The sequence below is a fragment of the Trachemys scripta genome, chromosome 10 (genome assembly GCF_013100865.1).
Source record: "Trachemys scripta elegans isolate TJP31775 chromosome 10, CAS_Tse_1.0, whole genome shotgun sequence".
NCBI classification, from domain to species: Eukaryota; Metazoa; Chordata; order Testudines; family Emydidae; genus Trachemys; species Trachemys scripta.
Genome location: NC_048307.1, coordinates 42832243 through 42850625, shown reverse-complemented (window position 1 = coordinate 42850625; position 18383 = coordinate 42832243). Strand labels below are relative to the sequence as shown.

Genomic DNA, 18383 nt, shown 5'->3' with positions numbered 1-18383 from the left:
TTGTCGCTTGAAGTCCTCAAATCATAGTTTAAAGACTTCAAGTTACAGAGAATTCACCATTTTCTTTCCATTTACTTTCTTTACTGCAGTTGGCTGGGTGTGGGAGGTGTTCGTAGTGGTATTGGTTTCTGCATATAAGCAAGGCATGCCGTGGAGTGGGCATAGCTAGCTACAAAAATCTTGATTGACAGGTTTAATAGGAACCTTCTAACTCAAGAATGTTTGTCCCATGCTTTCAGCTAGCTAAACAGTTTAAAATCCGTTTCTCTGGAGGTGCCATTGCTGTTCCTGATTCTGATGCAGGGGCTCCACGAGCAGTGGAATAAAGCATTGACATTCAGAACTATCCTTTGCAAATAGGCTCTATGCCTGGGAAAGCAGAAAAATCCATTTCTGAGAAGTGCATTGGAGGCTTTGCATTGCTAGTGAGCTTATTTGTGTTCTTGTGTTTCTTCGGACAGTGGCTCTGACAAACCTCGAAGATGTTGAGAATGCTAAACGATCCTATGAGCAAGCTGTAGCACTGGACCAGTAAGTCTTAATCGTGATGGTCATTTGAGCAAGCCGCTTCCCCCCCACTGCTCATCTGTTTCCCTTTTTGTCCCTCTGGTCTCTTTCGATCGTAAGTTCTTCAGGGCAGAGGCCATCTCTCATTAGGTCTACATTCGGCACCTACAGCAATGGAGCCCTGATCTTGGTTGGGGCCTCTAGGCATTATGTTAATACTGATAATAAGGCTATAAGGAGAGCCATCACTAATGGTAAACATTTAATCTGTAATGGCCACAAGGTGAACCACACAGCACCAGTCTTTTAGTCTCCTCTCTCAAGAGCTGGATGGCAGTGGTGACGGGTAGTTTTCCTCTGTGGAGCCTTAGAAATGATAGAAGTCCCAAAGCCTATAAAAAGAACAACAGGGTTTTAAACACGTTTGATATTTTAGTGCAGTTGTGCTCTGCAAAGTGACCGTGGACACAGCCCCTCACTCAGCACATATGTATTGAGAGTTGACCTGTTCGCTTTAGTAGCAAAGTTCTTTCCCCTATTAGCCCTACACAGCACTGGGAGAGACAGCTGGAGTCTCTTCCCAATCATGCATCAGCAGAATTGTTAACTGTGGTCAAATCATGTGGACAAATCCTGCCCTCAGTTTCCACTACAACCATGCAATCTCATTGAAGAAATGGGGCCTGCATAATGTTACTTATGAAGAGGTGTAGGGAAGAAAATCTCAGGCTGACTTAGGGAACCCAATGAGAATTTGCAAGGCTGTTTGAAAGCTCATAAACTGAGCACATTTAGACAGGAGTTATTGAGAGACAAGGTACACAGTTCCCCACTGTGCTCTTTTTACTGAGTTGCTTTTCAGAGTAGAACTGCACCTTTGCCAATAACATGTCATAGGTAACTTGTGAACACTACACAGTATACCTACAATAAGGGAGCACGCTGCATGTCTGAAACAAGCATTCAAACCAAATTCACTGCCCACCAAGTCCTTTATCTTTCTCCCAGCTTTCAGAATCAAAGCCCTCTGTGATTTGTCAGGGGATCAGATGAGTTAAGGAGCGCATTCTGGCTGCTTGGTAGTGTGTTCTGTGGGTAGATCAAAGCGCATGAATTAGAATTCAGCTTTACAAACGCTGCCTAACTACCTGGCACTCTCATGATGCCACAGCCATGTAGAATTAGCAGAAAAACAAAACCGCATAAAAGCTGACATTAAAGCCAACGGCTATTGATTGCTGGGAGGCAAACTCAGGCTATTTAAGCCTTGGATCTCTGTGGTTTGTTCAGTTGACATCCCTTGTACTTTCTCCAGTTTTCCCATTCCCACGGATATTCTCTTCTGGCATATCTCACACAGTTTGTCTGGGGAGATGACTACAGTTTCTGTTTCCATCTCCATAAATTTTATAGCAGCAGCAGCAGCGTGATATTTGCCCTGGGTGCCAGACTGAGGTCTGGAAAGAAAAGGAGCTTGTGGGTGTCTTTATAAAAGATGTCTCCTCTTTCTGGCAGTGGCTAATATATGGGTCTCCTTTCTCCCATTGCTTCCTTAAATAATGATTGTCTTACCTGTCCACCTCCTTCTCTGCTCTTTGGAGACAGCTCATCTAAATCAGCTCTCGCTTACCCCTACCCCAGTGTTTTTTGCATAAATGTTGTTCTCCACAGTGTATCTATTTCCTGGGCTTTGACAGAGGCAGTGAGGTTTTTAGATGTGGGATCAGTTCTTTAGGAATAGCTTCTGTGTTGAAGGAAATTAATAAGTTAGGTCCTAAACACGATCAGATCACTTTTTTAACAGTCTCCTTTGTTATGGCATTGTTGCATTCCTTACCCATGACACATAGTCATGGCCTAAGTTCCTGCTAAGCTGCACAGCTGCCTATTATACAACGTGCTGGCGCTCAGGGCTGTGGCAGGGAGAGATGCCTCTCCTCAAGCCCCAGACCTGCTGCCGCACCCCTCCCCCTTCCCCCACCCAGCCTGGCCCTGGACCTGCCGCAGCTGGGGGATGTGCCCCTGACCCGGCCCGGACCTGCCGCAGCCGGGGGAGAGGTGCCTCTCCCCCCTAGCCCAGGTGCTGCTGCAGGGAGACAGAGCTGGGGGGAGGGGAGTCCGCTCTCTCCACCGTAGCCCCAGGGAGCCCTAGTGTATCCCAAACCCCTCATCCCCAGCCCCACTCCAGAGCCTGCACCCCCAGCTGGAACCCTCACCCCACCCCGTGTCCCTACCCTCTGCCGCAGCCCTGAGCCCCTCATCGCCCGCACCCTCAGCTAGAGCCCTCAGCCCCACACCTCTACCCTCTTCCCCAGCACTGAGCTCCTCATCCCCGGCTCCACCCCAGAGCCCACACCCCCAACCAGAGCCCTCACACACCCCAACCCACACCCTGCACCCCAACCCTGAGCCCCCTCCCACACTCTGAACCCTTCATCCCCACCCCACCACATGAATTTGTCGTCACACATCACCTCCCTATTGGTGCACATAACAAAATTTATTCTGCACATGGGTGGGAAAAATTAGAGGGAACACTGGTAATGGTCTGCACACAGTCTGATTTGCTGCTTATCAGACAATGTCTGCAAAGCTTCAGTCTCCAGCACTTGAACCTTTCACAAAGAGTGTGGCCTCTGTCTTGTAGAAGAGAATAAAGGTGCTGGTCTCCTTGGCCAGCACCAACAGCCTCTTTTCACACCAGGACTGAGTGCCAGCCCCCTCACGCGACTTTATTGATCAACGTTCAGAAGCACTGCCCACTTGCTCTGCATGTGTTGCGATGGATGCAGATGCTTCATCCTTGCTCTTACATGCAAGGTCATCCTCCCTGGGGGAGAAATACAACTATAAATTGTGCCTCTAATCCACTCGCTTATTAGTCTCCCTCCCCTTGGAAGGTGATTTTGATTCTAAAGAAGGCCTGGCCAAACACAGCCCATGGCTCTGTATCTCTCAGCCTGCAAGTCAGAATGAACTGCAAGCATCAGGCCACTTGGAGCAAGACAGAGCATTGCCTGCTGGGACCTGTTGTCTCAGTGGATTACCTGTTTGTATCCACAAGGAGGCAGTCACTTTGCTCAGTTTTCTACAAAGCTTGTGCCGAGTTCAGACTCCTAGTGAGTTGTCAGTGCAGCCCTCAGGCAAAATGTGGGAATCTCAGTTAGAATGTAAGCTGTGTTATCTATTCAAGGAAGAAAGGGGACCTGGCCACTGATGTCCATAAACCAACAGAGAGCAGAGGGAGTCAACTGTTTCGCTTGTTTAGCTTGCCCACACAACTGGCACTGTCAGAGCACTGCAGGGACTGCCAGAGGGAAAGGTACTGCATGGGGTTACTGTGCGTTAACTAAGAGCCTGGAAGTTTTGGAGACTGAGAATTCTGGGAGCCAAACTGCGTTTCTGAAATAAACACTCAGCATTGCATCCAGAGAGTGGTAGGACCGCACTGCACAGCACTCCAACATCGGGGAATGCCACAGTGACGGTGCCTCTTTGTGCACACACATTAAGACAGTCCTCAGGTACAGGACCACCGACTATTTCTCTTAGACTGTATAGACATAAAGGAGCAAAGTTAATCTTTGACACATTTTTAACATTGTCCTTGTATGGAACTTCTTACAGACTTTTGGCATGGAAGGGAAGGAAGATGGGGAAAAAGGGATGTGAGAGCTTTGTTCTGTAGCATCCTGAGGCTCTGCTGGCTTGTCAAACACTGTCAGTGGCATGTGTCAGTTCCAGAACCTGGAACCATGTGGCCTCACGCCACCAGCTTGTCTTGTCCCACAGTTGTGAGGAGAGAGCTCTTCTCCTGCAAATCTTCAGAGCAGCGGAAGCCTTATATGGATCAAAGCAGGGTTCTCCCAGCACAGTGTAAATACCCCACCACACTGAACCACTGTGCACTTTGAGATTTGCAGGTGTTCAGACAAGGGGTCCATAGGATGCTTCCTACCGCCTCCTGTTGACAAGCAGCCTGACTTCGCAGCTGCCAATTCACTCAGCTCCGCAAGGGGCAGAGGATGGGAGACATGGAGGAAATTTGTACAAAGGTGCCACACAGTGCAGCTCCAAGCACCACTTAGAGGCACTTACTCCAGCTGCAGATCTGCTAAGGAATGCAACAATGGGGCTCCCCTCCAGTGGTCCTTGCATGGTCCTCGGGTACAAAGACACTTGGCCAACCAGGTTTAGCTTGGAGAGAGGGACTTTAGCAGGAGGCTAAGCAGTCGGAGGAGCCATTAACATTGAAACCAGGTTTGCGTGGAATACTTCACTCGCTCAGTGCACAAAGTTCACTGAGCACAAAATTTCCCCACCAAACTGGTGGGTGCCTGCTGCCATTTTGGAATAAGTTGTATACAACTGTGCACACAAACCCAATTTGTGTTCATGGCTCCCCTGTCAGACAGGCTTCCCCAGCTGCCTCCATAGCTACACACCTGCCAAGAAGCACAGAAGCTCACCCTGCCCTGGTGTTCTCTATTTGCTCTGCAGCAAACCCACTCTTAGCCAGAACACACTCATGCACGCTGTCTCTCTGGGGCCATTCCTGCACCCCACTGTAAGGGACAGTGCCAGCCATTTTGCCTGTAGAGCTCATCCCAAACGTTGCACAATTTTTTAGTGGGTGAGGAAAGTGTATTATTTTTCCTACTTCAGAATTGCTGAACCAGATGTGCTCTGTCTTTCAAAAACAACTTGCTTTCCAGCAGAGATCAAGCATGGAACATTACATGTCAGCCTGAAAGGTTAGGAGCAGCAGAAACCAGGGGCTTCAACTAGAAACAGCTGAACAACCTTAACGGTACACAGCACTTGCTTCCCAGGAAGGTTGCCATGGTTATATGCAGAGTACCTGGAGGCTGTTTCGTTTAGGCTGTGTAGCGTGGGATCTTCAGCTTTGCTGGGTGTAGCCAGCTCGCACAGTGCTAGTATCAGGTTCTCACCTGAAATTTAAGAATGTTACTCTTGGCAGTGTATGTTACTGATCCTGTGGGCTATCTGCTGCAGGTGTAATCCCCTGGTCAATCTGAACTATGCGGTGCTGCTCTACAACCAGGGGGATAAGAAGGGAGCACTATGCCAATACCACGAGGTGGAGAAGAAGGTCAATGCCCTGAAGGAGAACAGCGCTCTCGACTTTGATCCTGAGGTACGTTAATAAGAACAGCCAGCTGGAAGCAAGTAGCTGGTGATCCTGTGCTGTAAGAGGACTTGTCTGCATGGTGGGGGAATGTGCTGTACGGGGATGGGGGGGATTTCTGGAGTGCACTGATGTGTGGTGCATTAATTGGTCTTAGTAGACCCTGCTGGGCACACTGAAGGGTCCCTAAAGGTTCTGAAGTGCATCCTAACTGGCTCAGAACCATTAGGGAACCTTCACTGTGCCTCAGGAGGGTCTGCATGGCCGAATTAATGTGAACCTTTCAATGCTCTTCGGAAACTACGCTTCCGTACAGCATGTAACCCACCACATAAACAAACCCTGACTGGTATCCAGTGAGCAGGAGGGTCCCTATACCTTTTGGGACCAGAGTCCAGTTAATAGAGAATGGGTCAGTTATCTAGACACACCTAGCTGGACCAGGTGCCCAGTGAAAGCTACTTGCTTCATCTCTGCTATTAAAATAGGCTTTTCAATCTATGAACAAAAAGTCAGGATTCTTTCTGAAGCGAATGGATTGTCAGAGCTGTGCTTCTCTACAGCACTGTGGCTGTGCTAGCCAGTTATGTGCAACTCTGTGCAGTGTATTGTGACACTGGAATCTGAGCTCGTAGCTCCTGGTAAGAAACAAAATGCAGTGTCTCCTTCCAGCTCCCATCCTCCAAGTGTTGAGATTTGGGGAAGAAGTCAGTGACCTCATCTGAAACCTTCACAATCAGCTCCTCACCCAGGTTTCTCAGGGCTGAGTGTAGTGTATTGCATTCTTTTTCAAGAAAGGCAGGCTGTGCACCTTCAGCAAGGGGCACCATTTACTCCTGCTGCCTACCACCAGAGTGGAGGCCACTGTGAGTTGCCATCTCCTGTTGGGAAACCCTTACACTGTGTGTCACGTTCCCTTCAAGCTGGTCACGGCCATTGCTGTAAGCAGCTCTAGAGTGAAGCTGCTGCTGCTAAAACCCACAGATGGAAGCTGAGGCATAGTGGTCCCCGCTTGGACAGGCGCTGCTGCCCTGGCTCCTGCCGAAAGTGTTCCTGGTGGTGATTTTCTCCTCTGTTTCTTTCTATTGCACGAGAAGATGGTGGATGTGGCCCAGAAGGTGGGAGCTGCCCTTCAGGTGGGGGAGAGTCTGGTCTGGACTAAACCCATCAAAGATTCCAAATCAAAGCAGCGAGCCGCTACATCTAGCAAACCCTCCAGCACTCAGCAACCTCTGGGCTCTAACCAAGCCCTGGGTCAGGCCATGTCTTCAGCAGCTGGGTATGGAAAGACTATGCAGCTTTCTACAGGTAGGTCTCTTTTGCATCTCTGTATGGCATGAGAGGAGAGGGTGTTGGGATTAGAGGAAGTATTCACTGCCAAGTGGGCACATCTGTCCCACTCCCTGTACCCTGGGATATGGAGTACAGCAAGACACTTACTTGGTGGCACATGTAGGCACAAGAACTTGGCATGTGACAAGCCCAACTCCATGAGTTAAGTGTGTGTGGAACAAAAGTGTTCTCTCTATGGAGTAGGAGCATTCCGTTATAGTAGCGTAATGCTCCTGTGAGATTGCTGAAATCAAACAGTTTCTCTTCCTGTCCCAGCCATGCTGGCGAGTGGTGAGATCAGTTTCCTCCCTTGGCTCTGGGAAGGAGGTGGTGTTAACAGTGGGATCCCTTGTCTTCATTCATTAGAAAACAGATGGCTGAGATTGGAGGGGGCAGAAGAGAAAGGCAGGCTCCTGGCAGAGGGGAGAAGACTGAGGGGGGCCATCCTCTCATTCAAAAACAAACACTGGGCTGTTCCAGGTGACTCTAGCAGCAGCCAGACCCCTCCCTTTTAGTGAGTTCCATCCTACTGCAGATAGAAAATAGAATAAAATCATCATCAGTCAATGGGCAACAGCGAGACAGGCTACTCCTTGTTGAAGCTGTTGGGGTGTGTTGTGTTAATGTGGATGGAACAGATGGTCCTATAACGGAGTACACTCGCCTCTCACAAGCACCCTGGTCGAGTGTGTGTTTGTGCGCCTGCAGTGTTCTCAATTTTCTCTGCTCCCAGTGCCCCCTGTTGGCTACTGCGCTCCTCAGGCAAGTCTTTGGTGATGCAGCCCTCTGGCCGAGTCTCACTCTGTCCATGTGTGCAACAAACAAACCCCTCCTGGAGTACACGATGCAAAATGTCCCCAGTGTCCTGCAGCCCTCCCTGGGCACAGTCTTCTAAAACAGTCCAACAGGGCCCATCGTGGACCCTCAGTTGGTGTGTCCTCCTCTGCAGCCCTGCCTGGGTTCAGTCTTTAGCCAGTCCAGCAGGGCCCATCACGGTATCCTTGCTTGGTCCGGCTAGGTTGCAAGGCTCCTACTCTGGAACTGAGCAGTGCCCCAAGGGTTTCTTCCCTGGGAACTCCTTGCCCGTACTTGAGTCCTCAGTGACCCCAGCTTCCTGCTGAGCCACCCCTCTTGGGCTCAGTTCGCTGACCACAGCTCCCTGCTGAGTCAGTCCCAGTGTGTCCTGCTTCCGTGGGGTGCCTCAGTTCTAATTCCCTCCCTTCCCAGTCCCACCCACTACTCTGGGTCCCAATCCAGGGAACCTTTTAAGTATAGCAGCTTCATGCTGCGTCTCTTTAGTAATTGCTGCTCTACATTTCCCTGGGCCACTTCCCCATGGCCCAGCAGCCAGCTCCTTCCTCTCCCCCGGTTCCTGTCAGCAGACTGATCTATCCAGCCCGCTGCCGTTCTAGGCAGCTTGGAGGACCTTTCTATTGCTTTTTTCTGGGGGGGCAGGCCCACGAGGTCTCCAGCAGGGGGCCTCAGGGCCTGGTCCACCTGGTCCCAGGTCCCAAAGAGTCAAAGGTGTGAACATGACTCTGAAACTGTCCAACATGAAACACGATTCAGTGTTTGACATACAGAGACCTCAGCCTGCCCAGTACATGGCAAACACATCATTGAATGTCTTTGGAACCCTTCAGTCAAGATACAGAAAAAGAAGGAAAAACAGTTAAAGCCTTTGAAATGTAAAGCATTAAACAAGGCTTTTGTTTTAACAACAGCCCTTTCCTTTATCTGGAGAGCATTTTTAGAAGAGTTATTAACATGGTAATAACTGTCCTTTGGAGAGAAAAGAGAAGTTAGTTGAGCTGGGCTGGAGCTGCTGTTGTTGCTAAAGTCCGACCCCATTTCCTAAGAAGACAAAACAGGACACAAACAGACAAAAGAGGAGACAAAAGAACAGCAAAGATAAAAATGCAGCTTCTGTCTCTAGTGTTGAGTTTCACTTGCAAACTCGCTGCTGGAAAAACACAGGCCCAGCACATGGTCCCATCAGCCACTCTGATACCTGGCAAACTTGTACCAGCCTCGGGCTGTTCAGGGCATTGCTTTTCATTTCCTCTCTGGGCACAGGCTTACAACAGTATTGCAAAATATGCAGTTTTGGCCAGCTAGGCCAGACTCTTATTAGACAGAAGGGAAAAGGAGAGGGATAGGAAAGAGAAGAAATAACGTGAAGAAGGAAGAGAACACACAAGAGGTGACATGTAACATTTGTTGTGGGGGGCATGTGACCACTCCATGCATTGCCTCTGGCCTTTCCCACTCCCCCCATGCCTCCGACACCCGCTCTAAGCTGGCACCACTTTGCCCCCACACCCCTTACAACTCCTTCCCCACTTACTGTTGAAATGGTGTTTGTTAAGAACAGAAGATGCAGAGCTGGAAATTAATGAATGTGTTGGATACTAAGCCTAACTGGTGGACACAATAATGTGGGGCTGGGCTGGGGTATTCCACCCACCACTCCCTTTCTGAGTCCTTAAAAGAAAGATTTTGTGGGAAAAGTATGAAGGAACAAAAAGAAGCGGGAAGAACAATCAGAGGCTACTGGAGCGAGCTCCACCATCATGAGACCCCAGGCCTTCTTCATCCTGCTCCTGAGAGGTGTCCAGACGAGGCCAGGGAGAGGGACCCAGACAATATCACCACCTCTGCCAGCTCCAGCTGAATCCCAGCAGTCACCAAGGATGAGGGGACTTTACCAACAGCAGCAATAACAACAGCTTCAGCTCACCTCAACTAACTTCTGCTCTGTTTCCAAAAAAGACAGTTGTTGCCATCTGTGATACCATCGAAGAGACTGTCAAACCAAGCCTTGTTTAACACTGGTCAGTGTTGGACAGTGATTGGGCTGTGTTAATGCCTTTAGCCCATATAATCCATCCAAATTCATACAACATGCCTAGGTCACAGCACAGGCACAGCCTTTTGCTTTAACAATTAGATGCCATTTCCTGTGGCATAAAGAGGAGTGTATGGGACCATGGCTGTAACCCTGTGTTGTATCATCAGGTGCTGGAGCATCGGCTCCCCTTGCAAAGCCCCCGTCGCTGCCTCTGGAACCTGAACCGGGCTCAGAAACAGGCCCCGAAGAGACCATATCCCCTACAGAGCCCCAAGAATGGAGAAAAGAAAAGCGCAAAAGCAGGCTGACCACAGAATAGAACAGCAGCACTGGACGGGCTGGGCAGGCGCGGGGCCTGCTGGGCTGTTGGGAGCAAAATCTTCACTGCCACCCCTTAACTCAAGAAGGGCAAGGGCAGCTGCCCCCAGCATGGCCTGCAGTGACTTCACCATACTGTGAGCTTAGGCAAAATGCAGCTGGATGCCGATAGTAACATTAGCACCTGACCTCATCCTTGTCTCAGTGATTCTTTGCTCCATGGCACCCAGAAGAGGTTCTGATGAGCTGCCCACTAGTGCTGCTGTGGGACTGCATGAGGTAATGGAGGTGCAATCCCCTCCTTCCTTGAGGGAGGGGCTGCTGTAGCATTGCACACAGTGCTTAGGTGCTGAATCACTGAGATGGGCTGAGTCAGCAGGATAGTTTAGCAAGGCCAACTACAGTGACTGTACAGCTTTTAAAGCAGTTGCTTGGATCAGCTCTCTAAATAGAGCCCAGAGAGGATCATGTCCCTTTAGCAAGTGAGCCTTTTAGCTGGCTCAGAGGAAACACTACTAGCCCCCTGTAGTAAGGTCAGTGGAAGAACTGGAGGAGGGGAGAAGCTAGAAAAATTAACAGGACAAGTGAGTGGAAGCCAGATCAGTCCAAGGAGTGATGGCATGAGAGTGATGCAAGACTGGTAATGAAAGAAAGGTAAGTGTAGGGATTTTTCAGTGGAATTTATGCTGTTTTTGTTCCCCTTCCCCCCAAACAAGCTGCTGCCCTGAAACATAATACTGAAGTGAGAGTTTTCCTTCTCTTTCCATCAATAGGTATGTCAGAGGGAAACAGCAGCAGGTCAGAAAGAGCTGAGAGTTTGATTTCTAGAGCCCGGGGTGCCCCTGGCTTCTTTTAAGCACATCCACCCTGCAGACCAGCTTACACTGTCCATCTAGCTTCCACGTAGGCAAAAGACAGGCGTGCTAAGCCACCTCACAAGAACAGGTGCTAGAATAAGTAGAGCCCTGCAAATTTATATCCACAGATGAGGTTTATCCATGGACCATGTTTGCGAATACAAATTTTGTGCCCACATCGGGCTCTAGTAATAGGCTCTAAGGGAAAGGATATGCAGCAGAGGCTGTCATTTCAGCCAAGAGTAGCCTAGAACTCAGTCACACACATGCTGTTCCAAGCTAGGAAGATGGATTTGCACTTGGCAGAGCCCCTTCTATGAAGACAGACAACTTTGTAAGCTGATTGGGGAAAAAAAGCTTTACTAAAATAGTGTGACAAACTCTATACAGAAATGCACTACAAAAATCAAAGCATAGCATATAAAAAGTACTTCACGTCCCAGGATATTTACAATAGAAAAGACACATTAATTTTACCTCAAGGAAGATTCCCCCATGTGTTCTCCCCTCCCACAAATCAAACTGCACAGAAACAGAATTTCCCCGTGGCAGTGCTTCACAGATATTTTACAGTGGAAAAAAGATAGGCTCAGACGCTAGTTCAGGGATCAACAACCTTTGGCACGCAGCCTGTCGTGGAAATCTACTGGCGGGAAGGGTTGTTTACCTGCAGTGTCCACAGGTTCGGCCAATCTCAGTTCCCACTGGCCACGGTTTGCTGTTCCAGGCCAATGGGGGCTGCAGGAAGCGGCATGGGCCAAGGGATATGCTGGCTGCCCCTTCCCGCAGCCCCCATTGGCCTGGAACAGCAAACCGCGACCAGTGGGAGCTACGATCGGCCAAACCTGCGGACGCTGCAGGTAAACAAACTGTCCTGGCCTGCCAGCGGATTTCCCTGGTGAACCACATGCCAAAGGTTGCCAATCCCTGCAGTAGTTTATATTGTCGAACAGCAGCTTTCCTGAGAAGTTCTTAAGGAAGCTTTTTGGCTCTTGCATTTTAACAAGCTCATTCACCCCTAGGTGCTACGGCTTGTTCTTCAGATGCCATTCCCGATGCAGGATGACACCAGATTAAGTTTTAAAAGTCATAGCTGGTTTCATATATGCCTTTCCCATTGCTGGTTCTGAGATAGCAGATGCTGTGTATACAATAGCCAACCTGTTTGTTCCTTTTGCTCAGGGAAACCCAACAGACAGAAGTCTGACATCCCACAATTCCCTGAGATTTCAGTCTGGTCAAAGGTTATATCCTACTTGAGCTATTATGCAAGAAACTTCATTAGAACATAAAACTGGGTGCCTGGGCAACAAAATGGCAGATGAAATTCAATGCTGATAAATGCAAAGTAATGCACATTGGAAAACATAATCCCAACTATACATATAAAATGATGGGGTCTAAATTAGCTGTTACCACTCAAAGAGATCTTGGAGTCATTGTAGATCGTTCTTTGAAAACATCCACTCAATGTGCTGCAGCAGTCAAAAAGGTGAACAGAACGTTGGGAATCATTAAGAACGGGATAGATAATAAGACAGAAAATATCCTATTGCCTCTATATAAATTCATGGTATGCTCACATCTTGAATACTGTGTGCAGATGTGGTCGGCCCATCTCAAAAAAGATATATTGGAATTGGAAAAGGTTCAGAAAAGGACAACAAAAATGATTAGGGGTATGGAACGGCTTCCATAGGAGGAGAGATTAATAAGACTTGGATTTTTCAGCTTGGAAAAGAGATGACTAAGGGGGTATATGATAGAGGTCTATAAAATCATGACTGGTGTGGAGAAAGTAAATAAGGAAGTGTTATTTACTCCTCATAACACAAGAACTAGGGGTCAATTAATAGGCAGCAGGTTTTAAACAAAAGGAAGCATTTTTTCGCACAACGCAATCAAACTGTGGAACTCCTTACCAGAGGATGTTGTGAAGGCCAAGACTATAACAGGGTTAAAAAAAGAAACTAGATAAATTCATGGAGAACAGGTCGATCAATGGCTATTTGCTAGGATGGGCACGGATGCAACACCATGCTTTGAGTGTCCCTAGCCTCAGTTCACCAGAAGCTGGGAGTGGACAACAGGGGATGGATCACTCAACAATTGCCTGTTGTGTTCATTCCCTTTGAAGCACCTGACACTGGCCACTGTCAGAAGACAGGATACTGGGCTAGATGGACTTTTGGTCTGACCCAGGATGGCTGTTCTTATGTAGTTTGAGAACATTCCTGTTATAAACCCAATGTAGACAGCACCAGCCCCACGTATGTATTTAGGCTTGGAAAGATTAGTCTTAGCGATCTCACTGTACACACACAAACCTATGAAAAAGTAATTCCAGCTATGATGATCGAAATGTAGATAGCCCAAGTAAAACCATCTTAATGTGTATAAAACGTATTGTATTGCTTGCATTAGTGCCATTTAGGTAACCAATGTTTTGAATCTCATTAATTAATATTAATATTGTCATTAAATTATTACTCTGACCCCCAATAATTTCCCACAACTATGAAAATTTAAATTAATAATCCAAAAAAACCTTTTAGAATCAGTATCTAACTATAAAAAAAATCAAATTCAGCCAAGCCCCTGTGTGTGTGTATATTCTATTAAGAAAAGAGAGAAGGCAGCAAGAAGTGATCCAACTCCATTCATATATCCAGTTTAGACTTCCCAACCTCACTCAGAGCTGGAAGGGGGCTTGTCTCATCTATTTAGTAATCTCTCTGCTGTATTCTCACATCTGTCATTCAAATACAGTACTTTGTTGTAGCCACTGCTTTAGTTGTCTGGTGAATGACAAAGGATTGTAAACAGTAAGTCTCACCCAGTGCAAAGGAAAATAAAGGCAGTGGATCTGCTTTGAGAGGCAACAGTTCCTCTGGCTTGCTCAGCCATTTCTTATTGCTGATAACTGCTTGGTGCAGTATCCAGACTGAGTACAACTGCTGCATGTGTGTTTTTCATGCTTTTCAGTAGACTACATTCTAATAACACTGTATTATATTAGCTAGTAAGTAGATACCTATATTCTAAAACAGAAGCAACACCCCTACCGCCCTCCTCCAATGGCTTGGTTTTGGGCCAGAAGTACTTGACAGTACCACTTTAAAATAATTTGGTCTATGCATGTATACCAGCACCTATGCCAGATATCTCAAGATTAATGCAAAGAACCAATAGGATATCTACAAATGAATAGTGTTCTTTTCCCAGCTAATAAGCACTGAGAAAAAAATATGCAGAAATTAGTACAGATTACTAATGTAATCAGACTGGGTTATGCTATGCTTTTGCCATTCTCTCAAGAGTCTGTTCCCAATTGCCACCACCATATTTCAGAAAATTATTGGAAAACTGCCTGTGGCAAATAATTACTCAGTTGTTCCTGAAAGTTGAATACATAATTAAAACATGTAAATCACCAAGGCAGAGCACAGCCATTACCAATGGATTTCACAGTCTAACATAGGACATACCTTTTATTTCGCTTATAATGCCTTGTATTTCAGTGTTGCACATGCCAGAACCAGCAGCCTATACCTTAAAATTCTTAACCATTCTTAAAATAATTTTCTTGAGAGAGAGAGAGACAAACCCACACGCCACAGGTTGCACCACATTAAGTGTTACAAAAAGGCCACAGGTGTCTACAGATACACAGAATTGGCATCTCCATAACTGCAGCTGAGTGAAATCAGCAGACTAGGTTCCATCAGCTGATGCAGTCTCTATTGAGAGGTACTAAAAGCTAAGGTAAATGATAGGACAATTTCAGGACCTGCTTTCCCCTACCCCCCTTCCTTTTAAAAGAAAGGCCTACCAAGTGAAAAGTAGACCTAGCTAGCTTTCCCACATTGCACAGGGAAAGAGCTGAGACACAGGAAGAAAAGTAAATCGTTTAGTGACACTCATGTGGCAAGAAAACAGCCCTTAAAAATGGAGCCCTAGAATTTAAATGGCTGAGTCTGGAATCAGCTCTATCCTTGTAGGGCAGGGATCACAGCACCAAGGCCACTGTGAAGCAACTTCAAGGGCTATCTTCCCTGCACTGATCCACAGGCTATTTTTGCCAGACTTTATTTTAAACAGTTTAAAGCAAGGTTTAAATGATGGATTGTTTTGATCAAATTTAAGAAAGGATAAGGGTAAATTTTGCAGCTGTATAGTTGAGCAAGTTCTGTGCTGGATACCGATAGAAATGAATATATCACAAACGCACTTGCCCTTAACCAGCAACTAACAGCCACAGGCCTGCTGGCTTAATGCCATGCTGTTGAGGTCAAGTATTGTCAGTAGCAGTTGGAAGGTAAGACACTGCCTAGCCTACAGAACATCTGGGAAAGTCCTGCTCAGGAGCCTAATGCTAATCAAGGTTTGGATCATCTACCTATGTGGGTTTCATGGCATGATTCATAGCAATATAGAGAAGAGAGAGAAATGCAGGTGTGAACAGTTTCAAAATTATTTTAAAGCATATTTGATACTCCAGCCTTCCCTTCACAAAAGTGAAACAAGTACTGGATTTTTTTTTTTTTTTTTTTTTACAGCCCATTTGGCTAACATTCATTCACATGCCCACAATACAGGGCTTAATCTTCTACAAAAATGAAGCTACGGTTTAGGGGATTTTTTTTTTTTTAATGCTCATAAAGAAAACCAGCTTTTAAATCTGCTGATTCATTTTCTAGCTCAAAGTTTCAAAGCAATAAGACAACTTTGATGAGTATAAGTTAGAGCTGGCAATAATGACATTGCAGCTGGGATAACTGAAATAACAGCATTTGGAATAGCTAGAGTAATTTTTCCACTTCTATTACTCAACAAAAGCAGTTCAAAATACCAAGTAGTGGTGATGAGCTGGCACGATTGCTATCAGATATAGGAAGGAGACCCTCATAGACATACAGTGCCCTACAAATGTATGAGAAATGTTCTGGGTGAAACTCATGTTTTGTGTATTCCATTGTTTAGCCTGGAAAACCACATTTGAGTTAAGTGGAGCTGGAGTGAGGAACTGCAGGATGCTGCCTTCCAGTTTCAGCTGGTTATTGTGTGGGCTCTTTCAACAGGTAGCTAGGAAGATAGTGGCAACATTTATCAACCATTAAGTCATACTGATTAAGGATTATTCTCACTAAGCAAATTTGGTAACTGTGAACCCGTGAGATTAATTTAAACTGCCTAACCTTAAAGTATCATGTGGCTGCTTCATAATATGGCAAGAGCACCATCAGTTCCATCATAAGCTGGTCTAACTCAAAGCACATATTAAAGTTGTAACAGTTATGCCAGGTCACAAGAAAGCCCAGGAAGAAATATTAGTGGATCAGAGAACCTTACTAACAAACTTTACTTTTTACTCCCTAGTTTATCATTTTTCAGGGTTTTGTTTCTAAATTAAAATGAATTCAAATTCAGATCCTATTGGGTGTAAGTCAGTAGTATCTCTATGGTATCTCTAGTATAACTAGTGTAAAACTCATCTGAATGGGAAGAAAATCAGGTCCTGGGTCTTTAAGATGGGTAGAATTTTAAGTGTTCGTTTTGATCTATGGGAGCGGCCTATTTAATGGAGTTAGTCAAAATAGCTAAGTTAAGATTTATTTTTTGAAAATATTTTTAAAACTCCAGGATTTTAATGTACTCTGCCCTATGCCCATGCAATCTTAGGTTTTGTCCTGAAAATCTAAGGTCTTGACACTTTTTTTTGGAAGAAATGTGTAAAATATCACAGCAGTCAGGCTTGCTCTATAACCAACAGCCTGTACATATTTTTCTTTTGTCTCTAGGTCAAAAATCCACATACTTTGCTGGCTTTGAATAAATTTGCACCTGCCATAAGCAAAGGATTAATTCCTAAATTGGCAGGATGCATGGTCTTTGGTAGTGCTACTGCTTTGGTGCCCGCAGTCTATGTTCACAAAGGTTGCACAACAATGTACATTTATCCTAATGGCAGGTGCCTCAGACCAGTTAGTCAAAGAAGCAAATTGGCCTTTTTTACAAAAATGGTAAAACACTGTCCTTCAAAACTAAAGATACAACTTACTGAAGGAGGAGGAGTTTGGATATCAATGAATTCTTATTCAAGTCCCCTGACTGAAATGAATATCAAACCCCAAGGCAAAGCTAGAATGAGACACTAACTGTAGGATGTGCGCTACAGGGCTGGTTCCTTCCTCTTGCCCTGGTGATGCAGAAGAGACTCAGACTTTAAAGTCCATAGGGACCATCATGATTATCTTGTCTCACCTTTTGCAGATTCTTTCCTCAGAGAATTTTCCACCATTCTGGGTTTCCTCTGAATCCACAAGCCAACAGTAGTTACAGGTGGACTGGACACCATTTTGTGTGGTGTCGGGAAGGCATGCAACAGTTCCTAATTTATACCCTCACACAGCACCCTCTGAGGCTTATCTGATTTTAAATGTGTGACACCCACAAGTCCATGTTACATCAGTCCTCTGGTTTTCCCTACAGGAAAACTCCACAGACAGCAATACCAGCATGATGAGAGACTGGCATTAGCCACCTTCTGCTAGTTTTACAATATGTGGGAAGAGGTTTGCGGTGCCAGATTCAACCAACCACAACTACAGCCAATTATATCAGGTAGATTCACTCTAAGAAATTCAATCTGGTCCCCTTACAGGACAGGGATGCTTTTATAGACTTGGCCCCAATAGGTGAACTGCTGACTTATACAGTTCCCACAGGGCTACATGACTCTAGGGTCCTTGCTACAAACCTTAGATCTACTGTGCCACACAGGAGACATGGCTTGGAGAGTAACTGTTACAGATGGATTTTTAATTGTTCAGTTGTACCAAGCTTTATGCTGCAGGGTACAATTGAAAGATTCAAGTCCTAACCTGTCTCCATTAGATACTACAGATACTCTGGTTTTCTTGATGATGTTTGTGGTAGGCCTAAATAATTGAGATGAATGCACGGCCAAGCTGAACAGATTGTGGTTTGTAAGAGTAGAATTCTGTCCAATGATTTGGATAGATTAAGGACAGAGAGAGAGAGAGAGACACCCCCTTTTCCCTTAAGAAAATGTCTCTCATTAAAGCTGCTTCTGAGTGCAGCAATCTGTTTCACTTTTCATTCATATGGCAACTAAAAACATCCTCTTCCTATCATAGTTTCCTCAGACTCCACACACAGCAAATTTTGCAGCTACTTGGTATAATCATTGTTTGTACCTTTACCAAAATTTTTGGAGTCCAGCATTTTTAAACTTAACAAATCCGTTCCTGAATGCAGAACGTCTGCAGTTGTGAGTCTTACATACCTATAGTGGGGAAAGAAACTGGATTACATAGACATGCCAATCATATTGAGTTTTCAATCA

At 46.0% G+C, this 18383-nt stretch overlaps 1 protein-coding gene across 6 annotated transcripts in view; it reads left to right on the top strand.

Annotated features, from left to right (window-relative positions):
• The window catches only part of BBS4 (Bardet-Biedl syndrome 4), a 117815-nt gene that overhangs the window by 82108 nt on the left and 17324 nt on the right, over positions 1-18383 (top strand). For 5 of the 6 annotated variants that reach the window (XM_034783339.1, XM_034783335.1, XM_034783340.1 and 2 more), the window contains 4 exons: positions 462-531; positions 5524-5665; positions 6754-6964; positions 10007-10776. In XM_034783339.1, coding sequence (XP_034639230.1) covers positions 462-531; positions 5524-5665; positions 6754-6964; positions 10007-10158 — 575 coding nt within the window. In that variant the 3' untranslated portion in view covers positions 10159-10776. Of the gene's footprint in view, positions 1-461; positions 532-5523; positions 5666-6753; positions 6965-10006; positions 10777-18383 lie in introns of those variants that run through there. The other variant, XM_034783336.1, reaches the window with a different exon arrangement.